The following is a 12,190-nucleotide window of genomic DNA, read 5'->3' on the forward strand; positions in this document are numbered from 1 at the left end:
TCAATAGACACATGAAAACAAGCTCCACCTTGCTAATCATCAGGGAAAATGCAAATCAAAACCATAATGAGATACCACCTCACACCTGTCAGAATGGCCATCATCAAAAAGAACACAAATAACAAATGTTGGTGAGGATGTAAAAAAGGGGAACCCTTGTACACTGTTGGTGGGAATGTAAGTTGGTGCAGCCACTGTGGAAAACAGTATGGAGGTTTCTCAAAAAACTAAAAATAGAACTACCATGTGATGCAGCAGTTCCACTCCTGGGTACATATATGAAGAAAATGAAGACACTAATTTGAAAAGATACATGCACCCCAATGTTCAGAGCAGCATTATTTACAATTGCCAAGATATGGAAGCAACCTAAGCGTCCAGCATATATATATATATATATATATATACACACACACACACACACGCACACGCGTACGCAGTGGAATACTACTCAGCCATAAAAAAGAATGAAATTTTGCCATCTGAAGCCACATGGATGGACTTGGAGGGCATTATGTTTATGTTTAGAGAAATAAGTCAGACAGAGAAAGACAAATACTGTATGATATGACTTATAGGTGGAATCTAAAAAATACAACAAACTAGTGAAGATAACACAAAAAGAAACAGACTCGCAGTTACAGAGAACAAACTAATGGTTACTAGAGGTGGGGGGGAGTGGAAGGTACAAACTATTGGGTGTAAGATAGGCTCAAGGATGTGTTGTGCAACACAGCAAATATAGCCAATATTTTATAATAACTATAAATGGAAAGTAACCTTTAAAATTGTATAAAACATTTATAAAAACACAAGTCCCTTTAACTTCTATGATAAAATTGAGACTTATTTCCAAAGAAAGAGTATCAAAGTAAAAATATCAGAAATACAGAAGCCAAAAACTGTGCAAATGTAAGTTAAGTACACATCTGTGTCTGTATACACACATGATCTCAAAGAACAAGAGCTGCCAGGAGATGAAACTTAGAACAGCTGTGCTTGGGACACTCCATGGCCTGAGAAAAGCAGAAACATATAAAATAGGTAACATTTACTTACGATGGCTTTAAAATTGAGGACTTCACCCTTGAGAGCAAAAGTCAGCATAGTACCTCCTGCTCCACTCTTAGGTTTTGAAATTAATAGCAGTGAAGCTTCAGCAGGATGGAGGAAGCGACTGGTAAATTTCAGAGTTCAAACCAAACAGTAATTTGGTTTCTATTTAACAAAAGATGAAAACGAAAATATTGTAGTGAAAAAAGACAACAAGCATCTATTCAGTGTATGTGCCTAGTAACCACACCCTGCAAAATACTCACTTCTACAATAAAGTTAAAGATTGTTGCAGATCTTAGAAAGCCTACAATCTAGTTATTGCTGTCAGTCAAAACATCTTGATCCAGTATGTAAAACCTAAAGTTAACTTTCAAATGTATGTATAATCTACTGAATACTGGATTTTCTAAGAGCTAGCCACAGGAAATCATATATGTATTTTTGTTGTGAATTTCATAGGACATTCTGTGCTAGTGTTTAGGCACATTCTTAGTTATATCAATGACTTTTTTTTTTTTTTTTTGTATGCAGGCCTCTCACTGTTGTGGCCTTTCCCGTTGCGGAGAACAGGCTTGGGACGCGCAGGCTCAGCGGCCATGGCTCACGGGCCCAGCAGCTCCACGGCATGTGGGATCTTCCCGGACCAGGGCACGAACCTGTGTCCCCTGCATCAGCAGGCAGACTCTCAACCACTGCGCCACCAGGGAAGCCCTATCAATGACTTTTGATTGCAGGGAGGAAAAAATGAGAAAGACAAAGAATTAGAAAAATACTTAAAACTGTGGTTGAAACTAAAATTCGAACCTCAAATCAAAATAACGGTATATAAGTAGCATGACTTTTATTTGAAAGATAGACTTAATTAAAAGAAAGAATAAGGAAAACATGTCCATCTCATTTAATCTTCAACTTTCTAGTCTAAACCATAGTGAATTGTTTAAAGAATCGATGGATTCGGAAATTTTACTTCCCAGTTTCTAGGGGAATGAGTCAACCATGGCACCCTGGCAGCCCTGCATAACAACACAGGCCAAACACATGCAAGGCTTAACTGCAGTGGATATAAGTCTTGGCAGAAAGCTCTGTGATCCTCCCATAACATAAGAGCATGGAACTTCAGGAAGCACTGCTACAAGAACATTTTTCACTTGCCTCCCTATCCTCCCTGAGAGGCTGTCACCAGACAGTTTCTCACTGCCTCCTACATTCTGATGAGGTCTGAGGCTTGCTGCCTATCCTCCTACAGGGTAGAGTTACAGGCTAGAAACTGCTTAGTTGCAGCATGAAACTGACTGTCAGCAACAGGTGTCCTACCATGCATGATGCAGTCATCTGGTCCCTGTTGTTTTGGTGTCACTCTGCATAAGGGACATGGAGATCTGGCCCCTTTGTTAACTCTTGCTTTCACTGTTTATAGAAGTAATGAGGTCTCTGAATAAAAAATGGGCTCAATGTTTCTTGAATGGCTGAGTCTTTCTGCCTTGCCTTGCTGCCACAGCTGTGGGTGGTAAACCGTGGGGACCTTTTACCATTGCTTTTTCACTGGCTTTTAGCACAGTTAGCATTATACATCATATCACAGTTATTCTTTGTACAAACTATCACCTGTCACCTTCCCTTAGGATAGACACAGTTGGGAATGGAGATGGGAATAGATTCTCTCGGCATTATACTTTGGCTTAACTTTCCCAGAACCTTTGAGGAATCTCTGTTAAATGGGTGAGTTTAGGGAGCAGCACAGAGTAAAATGAATGGAGGACTTTCAAAATCAATTGAAATATTCTCAGAATTGTTTCTTAGGGAAAATTACAACTCACAACCAGCAGGAATGGGGAGGATTTTATTCAGATATAATATCACTAATCTCAACCTCTGCTAAAGGACACTTTCTTGGCTATTATGAAAAGCTCAAGGGCTTAAATTTAATTGAAAACAAAGAATATTTGACCTTGAGATCTTTTTTTGGGTGTATAGGCTCAAACTCTGTGTTAGGATACCTGTGAGTGACTTAGGATTTTTCTAGATATTCTAAAATTCATTACTAGATAAAGCCATTCACTCAATTAATATTTATAATTTATAATGTTCCAGACATTGTTTTAGGTTTGGGAGATACAGTAATTGGAAAAAAAATACACTATTCCTGATCTCCTGGATCTTTCATTTTATAGGATATGGCAGACGTTAATTATGTCATAAAATAAATGTGAAAATTACAAATTATGTATGTGCTATGAAGTGATAGAAGGGCACATAATGGAGAGTGTGATGTAGTCTGAAGGATCAGAGGAAGTGATATGTTAGGTAGGATATGGAGGACGAGAATGGGTTAGGTAGAATTTGTAGGGGATGAAAGAAGGCATCCAAGACAAGGCCTCTAAAATGAGAAATTATGACGTGCTTGAAGAAATTACCAAAGGCCAGTGGTGCTGAAGCTTAGAGAGCAAGGGTGTTAGTGATGCAAGATGTAGCTAAGAGCCAGCCATGAAAGGCCACATGGGCCATGTTGAGATATTCAGTCTATATTCTAATGGTGATGAAAAGCTATTGGAATATTTTAAGCAGAAGAGTAACATGACCAAATTTACAACAAAAAAATTACTGCCATTCTAATATAAAGAATGGATTGCAGAGAAACCTTTTAAGAATCTATTGTAGTAGCCCAGTTTAAAGATGATAGTACATTAAATTAGCATAGAAGAGACAGATAAGAGGAAAGATGTCAAATTTAAGATACATTGGGTAAAATCAATACGATGAGGTAATGGATGGGCTCTCCATGGAAGGTGATGAAAAATGGAGTTCAAGAATGACCATAAGTGGGCTTCCCTGGTGGCGCAGTGGTTGAGAGTCCACCTGCCGATGCAGGGGACACAGGTTCGTGCCCCGGTCCAGGAAGATCCCACATGCCACAGAGTGGCTGGGCCCGTGAGCCATGGCCGTTGAGCCTGCGCGTCTGGAGCCTGTGCTCCACAACAGGAGAGGCCACAACAGTGAGAGGCCCGCGTACCGCAAAAAAAAAAAAAAAAAAAAAGAATGACCATAAGCTAAATAACATGCACTTAGTAAATAAATTTATGGAACTATACTTAAGTTTTATGAAACATTTTAAAATAGAGTATCCTTTTTCTGAAGCCAACAGCTGGTTTTAGGACCATCAAGATTTGAGCTTCTCCTGAGTATAGATATTCCTTTTATACATTTTGTAGTCATATTTAAGCATGGAAATGACCAGTATTCCTTCCTGAGCGTGTTAGAAATTTCAGAATCAAGTGGGTTGTCCTTTTCAGGTAAGTATCTTATGTCTCCAGATGCATATCATAATTATGGACTTTATCTTAATTTTCTTATCTTTTATTTTCTTTTTGTTCCAACTGCCTCCCCCTCATTCAAAAAAAGTCTCCTTGATATTATATGTACCTCATAGACTACTTCAACATGGCTTTTGGATGGGATGGAAAATAAATATATGACACATCAATGTCAGTGCCCAGATGGCTCAATGAGAATAATGAGAAAAAAAGAAACAGAATGGTTTTCTAAAAGTATACTTTCACTTCTATGACAGTCACTCTATGATTAGAGCTAAATTTAGTCATCAAGTTAGATGCAGAAATGTTTTTTTATATGCTGGTATAGCTGTTTAATCTTTTCTATATAAATGATACCTCAGGGAATTTAAATCCACAACTGGCAGAAAGAGCCATTATTAATCATGATTCAGACAGAATCTAAGACAGGATATGGTGCACATAGATAATTATATAATATCTGATAATGATAAACCTATAGATTTTTTAAAGAAAATAAAATATTTTCTGAACCCTATGTGTAAAAACCAAAGTCTTCTAAATTATTTAGTCTAAAAAGATATTTTTATATCACTGAGACCAAGATAAACAAACATACTGACTGATCTCAAAGAAAATAAAAATAATACAGGTCACAGATGAGAATGTAAAAGTCAGAATATAAAAATCAGAGATGCTTATTAAGATATTATAACTCCAGTTTAAGAACAGGATGCTATGAAATAGAGATACTCAATGCAAAAGAAAGTATTCTTACAAATATATATAGGAGATCACCTATCTATTTATCTATCTATCTATCTATCTATGTATCTCCTAAAGGAAACAGTTGGAAAAGAAGGCTTGTTGATAAAGAGAGAAAAAAGCAATGAGCTGAAAAATATGAGTGATAAGATAGGATATACAGAGGATCCAATTAACAGGTAGTATCCAACAACTAACGGTTGGAAAATGAGAACAATGAAAATGGAGGGGAGAGAATGATGAAAGAAATTATTTAAGATAATTTTTCAGAGCTTATGGAAAACAAGTTCATAATTAAAGGACTCACTGTGCACCCAGATAGTGAATTTAAAAAGTCCCTCCTTGGGCTTCCCTGGTGGCGCAGTGGTTGAGAGTCCGCCTGCTGATGCAGGGGATGCGGGTTCGTGCCCCGGTCTGGGAAGATCCTACATGCCGCAGAGCAGCTGGGCCTGTGGGCCATGGCCGCTGAGCCTGCGTGTCCGAAGCCTGTGCTCCGCAACGGGAGAGACCACAGCAGTGAGAGGCCCGCGTACCGCAAAAAAAAAAAAAAAAAAAAAAAAAGTCCCTCCTTGATGCGTTCTGGAACAATATCACAACACAATGGAAGATCCTAAAAATGTCCAGAGGTGTGGGAAAACAGAATTATACTAGACTTTCTCATCACCAATACTGAATACCATGAGGCAAGTGGAACAATTATCTCAAGAGTTATGAGGAAAAACCTTTTCATCCTGGAAAAATATACGAAGCAAAAAATAAATCAAGTGTAAAGGTAGTCAAAAGACATGCCTAAAAATAAAAATTTTAGGAATTTACCTCTCCCATACTTTTTATTAGAAGGTTTCATAAAGGAAGTTTTTTAGTAAATAAGTGAGTACACTAAGAAAGAGAAGGATATTAGTTTCTATCCAAAGAGAAATATAGAGTGCCCAATACTAAGCTCTTCAGTAGGTCTGGAAAGCACTCAGTCCAAATAAGAATGAAAGGTAAGGTGCTCTAGAATGTGGTATACTTGAAGGAAGGATTAAATTTACTCACTTCTTTAGAATTTATTTTCTCAGCTTAAAAAAAGCATCAAAAGATGCTTTGTACACTGATTGCATAAGAAATATTTACAAAACACATTTTTACTCTTGGAACAGTAATGAACAGAGGATAAAACTAGTGATGTTTGGTGGGAGGGTGATCCATCTAGAGGAATAAGTAAGCAAGACCATCAAATATTATAGCTATATGTCAAGACATTATTTCTGAAGTTGACATAATAAAAATACTGGCAAAGATATATAGATTATTTATATTTATGGAGGCAACCACTGGAAGAACTAAAATTAGACATAGTTGAAAGAGTTAAAAGTAGGCACTCAAGAAGTGGATCTTTGGGCTTCCCTGGTGGCGCAGTGTTTGAGAGTCCGCCTGCTGATGCAGGGGACACGGGTTCGTGCCCCGGTCCGGGAAGATCCCACATGCCAAGGAGTGGCTGGTCCCGTGAGCCATGGCCGCTGAGCCTGCGCGTCCGGGGCCTGTGCTCCGCAACGGGAGAGGCCACAACAGTGAGAGGTCCGCGTACCACAAAAAAAAAAAAAAAAAAAAATAGAATTGGATCTCTGCAGATGGGAATATGAGGGGAGAAGGATTTCCTTTGCATGTTAAACTCTTCTGTATCTGAGTTGTTAAAGCAGATTCAAATTAAATTTTGATTAAAAAAGATAAAGAAGTTGAAAACAAGAATACATGTACAATATGGTCAAAATATGAATACATATATTCATGATTACATGTATAAGTGTACATGGATATATGGTCAGTTAACGTTCACTTGGCATGTGTTAAAAACCTCAAGAAGCTAATATTCATAAATATTTTTTATACTGATGCAGACCATTAAAGGTACAATGGTGAATAAAAAGAAAAAAGCACCGCTGAGAAATTAATGGGAATTACGTTCACCCAAGTGAAATGTTCTCACAAACCAGCTCCTGGAGAAGCAAAAATGATATAATTATATGTCATGGATCTTCAGGATTTCTTACAAATAGTCAAAGTCACATTTCACTGAATGCCAAGGGCTCTGTATGAATATGATATACACAAACACAGACACACAGTATGGCAGGTGTTAGTTTAATAAGAGTACTAACTCTGGATTTACATTGGCTGGTTTTGAATCTTTATTTCACCATTTAATAGCAGGGAAAATTGGGCAAATGATTTAATGTCTCTGTGCCCAATGTCTTGTTTTGTAAAACGAGGACACTAGTATGGTTGCAAGAATGATTAAATATGAAAAGGTACATAAAAGTGTATGCTATATAGATTTCATACATAACAAATGTTTAACATATATTGTTTTAATATTTATATATATAATACATATACTTTGTAAACATCTAATTATACATATGCTATAATAAACACATACTTGTTCATATAAAAAGACTGGAAAGAAATGAATAAATTAAATGTGTTTATCTGATGGAATTCTAGACAATTTTTGTTTTCCTCTTTATACTTTTCTGTTAAGTGCAAATTTTCAACAATGCAGGTATACAGGTTTTACATTTATAATAGAAACTATAAATTTAATTGTTAATTTAACTAACAAGAAAAATGGTCTTAAGCTATGACATCAGAGGTTTAGTGTGGTTGTTAGGAAGAATTTCCACATCATGAGAACTTTGAAATACTGGAAGAGGCTATCAGGTTTATGAGTGAACAAAGGGTCGGGGGGGACTTAATTCTTTTCACTTGTATCATCCTATTTGAAGGGCAGAGAAGAGATCATTTATCAAAGTCCTGAGGGAAGACAAATGGTACTGTGACAATGTCCAAATGAATTTGTATGACCAAAGTTGTGTTTTACAACAGACGTATAAGAAATATAACTTGGAAAACAAATGGGCTGTTTTTACAAAGAGTTTTATTCTGAGATTTGATTTATAATATAGATGGAGGTGAGTGGAGAATTGTTTTTCTCATATTTAATTCAATCTGGATATAGTCTCAACCATGAATATTCAGATTTTATAAATTATATACTCCTTTAGCATGGAGCAGCAACTGAAGAAAATGAACAGAGGCTAATGACACAAGTCAAATGTACTACTGTAACTGGGTTTCTTCGTATTTTAAATACAATTAAAGTTGTCTCCCATTTCCAATTATTTCTGTGTTTGATATATTAGAAGTAATAAAGACTACATGTGAAAAGTAATTCAGTTTAAGGTATAGTTCAAAAACCTAAAAGATAATTAGCAGTTATAGTCTGTTGCTTTGTACAAGGAAAAAGTAATTGAATACAAAGACAATGACTAAAATTTAAGACTGGTTAAAGACCATTACTGGTTATCAAATCTGTCAACTCCTGTGGTACTGACACAGCTATTCTCATATCATCGTTGTAATATGTAATAAGAGTATTTGCCATCATTAACACATTAATATATGAAGTAGGATTTGTTGATCTAGGAAGAATTATATATTATGCTCGTATTTAATTTCTCAAGACTATTCTCTGAGGCTTTCATTTGTTCCTTATTTTTGAGAATGGGCTAGTAATTGAAACATTAAACAAGTATCATGTGAACAGAATCAAATAAAAATGAGACTATATAGAATATCATCACAATTTGGGAGTGTACATGTATGTATACATCCATACATAAATATACAATGATTATGAAGCGACAGAGAAAAATGGAAACATTGGGGGTATCTTTGAGGTAAGATTTTTAGTCTTTACTTTTATTTTTCTTCAATCTTTCATAGTTTCTAAATTTTTACAATGAGCACGAAGTGCATTTATAATCAGAAACAACTAAATATTATATATATATATTTAGCACACACTGGTTCCAGTTTCCTGGACTGGGACTGTAGTACATAAAGAACTTAGAGGCTATTCTCTACGGACCATATGCATGCAAAATAAACTAAAATTAAATGCATACATAAAAAGTAAATGCTTTATATTGTTAGAACTGTTTTAACAAAATTGGTGAGAAATCTCAGTAACATATGAAAAACTTATCTATATCAGCAGTGGCAATCTTTTCATTACACATATATATCTGTTAAAAACAAATCCAGGGACTTCCCTGGTGGTACAGTGGTTAAGAATCCACCTGCCAATGCAGGGGACACCAGTTCGAGCCCTGGTCTGGGAAGATTCCACATGCCGCGGAACAACTAAGCCCGTGCGCCACAACTACTGAGCCTGCACTCTAGAGCCTGCGAGCCACAACTACTGAGCCTGGGAGCCACAACTACTGAAGCCCATGTGCCTACAGCCCATGATCCACAACAAGAGAAGCCACCGCAATAAGAAGCCTGTGCACCGCAACAAAAAGAGTAGCCACTGCTCTCTGCAACTAGAGAAAGCTCTCGAGCAGCAATGAAGACCCAACTCAGCCAAAAATAAATAAATAAAATAAATAAATTTATTTTAAAAAAAAAAACAAATCCAGCTCGCTCTTTTGTAATTATAACACACATTAAATCTCTAGGGTTGATATGTTCAGTGAAGCAAAATTAAAAGAAAAAAAACACTTACTTTGGAGAAACTGTCACAACCTTCCCTTGGGAGAGGAAGAAGTCAGTGGCATCTCTTCCGATAATTGTAGCATTATACACTAAGTTTTTCAAGCTTGAATTTTTCAGTAGGATCTATGTTGAAGAAGAGTATAAATGAGATCATGAATTTTAAAAATATATAACTTAACATTTCTTATTTTTATCAAAGAGTTATATATTTTAATCATGAAAATACTTACTCCTAGTATAGTAACTGGAAGGAAGCAGAATTTGTGTTCAAAGATAGTGTGTGTGTGTATTATTGTTTTTTTTCTAGAAGTGGGCAGGGAGAAAGAGCTACCAGTCAAGGAAATTACAGATGTAAGAACACCTGATCTTTGAAGATATGAAATCCAAAGTTAGCAACTTGGATTTTAACTGTACTGCAAAGGGAAATCTTTAAAGAATTTGGAACAGAGAGCTTACATAATCCAATTTACAAAAAGGTTACTCTGGCTGCTCAGTGTAGAAAGCATTATAAGGAGTGTAGGTTTAGTATCAGAGGTCCAGGCTGAAAACGATGGTGGCCTCATCTAGAAGTGGTAGTAGAGCTAAGGGTTGGCTGTCCCTTCCTTCCTGATGCCAAGATATGGAGAATATTTGAGAATGAGTTACTTCATTTTTAGAGAGCATTTCATGAAAAATGTGAGTTTATAAGTGTTTATGCAGAATATAATGGGGATTAAAAAAAAATACACATTAGAACGACACAGAGTTATCATGGAAAGTACTGACCCAGAGGACACAGAAGACCTCAGGGAAGTGAATGGTTGGCCAAATTAGAGTAAGGAAAAGGTGACAGCACTTAGGCAGTCCAGGAACTATAGTCATAGATAGAATATGGTAGATATCTGTTGAAAGATAAATTAACTACTTTTATATTTCAATAAGAACTTTGGTAACCACCAAGACAAGTAAGTTGTTGCTGAAGAGTTTCTACCCTTTGTTTACCCTCAAATTTGGGGCTCTCATGTTGCTTACCTGTTTACAGATCTCAGTAACAATCGAGGCAAGACTCCTCTAGTGTCTTATTTTTAATGTACGTATGTGTGCATTTAAAGTATTAATTAACAGATCTAGTGATTTTAAGTCACAGAGAGCTAATTTCCATTTTCTGGAAGGAAATGTTGAAAATAATAGTAGATGTACTATGAACTGTTACTGGTTTATAGTCTTGGAACTTCCATAACCAGCCCTGAGATCTGAAGAAAGCTACTTATTCTCATTATGTCACACACACACACACACACACACACACACACACACACACAAATTTATATAAAAATAAAAAAATAAATAAATGATGCAAAGGCATAGGGCTCATCTGTGGTCAGATTATTCCACCCAATTCCAGGATTTCATGTAGGGGTCATGTGAGTGGTAGATGGGGAGAAGGGAAAGCTGTTCAAGGAAAGAAAGCAAGTTTTGGAACCTCAATTCTCCTTTTGCAATGACAGCCATTCTTTAACTATTGTGCTCCTGTGTAAATTTTGTTTCAAAAAGTAAAAAAAAAAAAAAGTTCTATTGCTTTTAAAAGTATCTCAGAAAATCACTGCACTCTACATTTTTTCACTGATCATTATACTGTTTAATGGTCCCAGTATTCTATTTGTGACACATAGCTACAAAAATACTTTTTCAATTATAGTAGCCGTTTCTTGAGATTTTTCTTTATACTGGAAGGTTGAAAGGGTTGTTAAGAATGACTTTCTACTACTTAGGCACTGCCATTTACGGTGTTGATGCATATGGGCAAACTATGCCATAGATTCTCAGCAATTTCCAAATCAGTGATTTTCTTGAATGAAATTTAAAATCAAAGTATGTTGTAATTAATATTTTATTTTGCATTTCTATTTAATTTTTATTGTTTCCTTCAGAAGATGTTTATTATATTTGTGAAAAATAAAAGTTCTATGTAGAATCGCATCTATAATCTTAAAGTGTGAACATTATTCTTAGTAAAAAGTGTCAAAAGAAACCATGTTTCTATTTTAATATGCTTTAATCTGATTTTTAACATCACAAATAAAATTTATGTTTAAAAATTAGCTTGTGTTATTAACTTTTTCAAAATAATAATCAAACGGCATAAAGAAATTAAAACGTGTACAGAATTAGAAAACTAGTAATAATACTTAAGTGAAATAAATCACTGCTTAAATCTAATTCAGACCTCTCCTATCTTCTGCAGGCTTAAGCAAAGCATTTCTAACTCTTCAGAAATTTGATTCTGAAGTCAAAAGTCCTCTTCATTGTAATTACAGCTCTAGGCCAGTTAGTACCCAAGGCCCTTAATTATCATTGCACGTAGTGAATTACCGTACAAAATACTGTTGAAAAAGTTCTCTGAAGAGTTTTGTATCTCTTTTTCCAACAAAAAAAGGGAAAGGAATAAAATTTTTAAAAAAGGATCATATCTCAATGTTTGCTAACAGAAAATCAGGAGGAGTGGCTTTCCTTTCCCTAAATTGAGCCCTTTACACTTTGAGACAAGGACCTGAGTT

The 12,190-nt window shown here is 35.7% G+C and overlaps 1 protein-coding gene across 1 annotated transcript in view; it reads right to left on the minus strand.

Annotated features, from left to right (window-relative positions):
- CFAP47 (cilia and flagella associated protein 47) overlaps positions 1-12,190 on the minus strand; it is a 516,906-nt gene that overhangs the window by 237,531 nt on the left and 267,185 nt on the right. Inside the window, 2 exon segments of the mRNA XM_073798895.1 lie at positions 1,060-1,218; positions 9,660-9,776. Of these exon segments, the coding sequence (XP_073654996.1) occupies positions 1,060-1,218; positions 9,660-9,776 (276 nt within the window).

The sequence above is a fragment of the Tursiops truncatus genome, chromosome X (genome assembly GCF_011762595.2).
Source record: "Tursiops truncatus isolate mTurTru1 chromosome X, mTurTru1.mat.Y, whole genome shotgun sequence".
NCBI lineage: Eukaryota > Metazoa > Chordata > Mammalia > Artiodactyla > Delphinidae > Tursiops > Tursiops truncatus.